Source organism: Neophocaena asiaeorientalis, unplaced genomic scaffold, assembly GCF_003031525.2.
Source record: "Neophocaena asiaeorientalis asiaeorientalis breed wild unplaced genomic scaffold, Neophocaena_asiaeorientalis_V1.1 scaffold30, whole genome shotgun sequence".
Taxonomy (NCBI): Eukaryota; Metazoa; Chordata; class Mammalia; order Artiodactyla; family Phocoenidae; genus Neophocaena; species Neophocaena asiaeorientalis.
The window spans coordinates 7,877,311-7,877,881 of record NW_020174923.1 but is presented as its reverse complement, the minus strand read 5'-3'; the positions used below and the strand labels follow the sequence as shown (position 1 = coordinate 7,877,881).

At 55.9% G+C, this 571-nt stretch overlaps 1 protein-coding gene across 1 annotated transcript in view; it reads left to right on the top strand.

Annotated features, from left to right (window-relative positions):
• LOC112410180 ((E3-independent) E2 ubiquitin-conjugating enzyme-like) overlaps positions 1 to 174 on the top strand; it is a 9,527-nt gene extending 9,353 nt beyond the window's left edge. Inside the window, exon 4 of the mRNA XM_024760614.1 lies at positions 11 to 174. Coding sequence (XP_024616382.1) covers positions 11 to 174 — 164 coding nt within the window. The remainder of the gene's footprint in view (positions 1 to 10) is intronic.
• Positions 175 to 571: the final 397 nt, after the last annotated feature.

Here is a 571-nt window from a genome sequence, read left to right as displayed (position 1 = left end):
CCTGAGGTAGGAGTGGAGACGTGCGGGTCGCTGCCCGGAATGGTGCAACTGCAGTGGGCCGAGGTGGGAGGACAAGCCTCAGCGGAGGGGACGCTCCGGTGCAAAGTCATTGCACCAGCCCTGGGCCACCGGGCCCCGGGCTTCCGCACACGGAGGACTTCCAAGCCGTACTAGGCTGCGGTGTCGGCCTCAAGATTGTGTATGGGGACCCACTCTAGTGGGGGGAACTCCTGGGGCTCTCGGGCACGCTCGGCTTTACACCGGTGCGGCGTTTTGCTGACCCCCAAAGAGCTACATGCTGCATTGTGCATCCAGAAAGGAAGGCCGTGCCGGTCCGGTCCGTGCAGGGAGGGGTTGTGGCATTCCAAAACAAAGATAGAGGTGAAAATCGCGGCCGACATAAAACCGCAAGAAGTTCACTAGATTACAGAATGCGTTATTATGGGTGAAGAAAACCAACTCCTTTGTGTTTTACCTTGTTGTCTCGTTTTAATTGCTGCAGGGAACTTTGAGTAAATCATTAACAATCAGAGCTGTGATATTAATAGTACTGGGGGAGCAGGGAGGGATG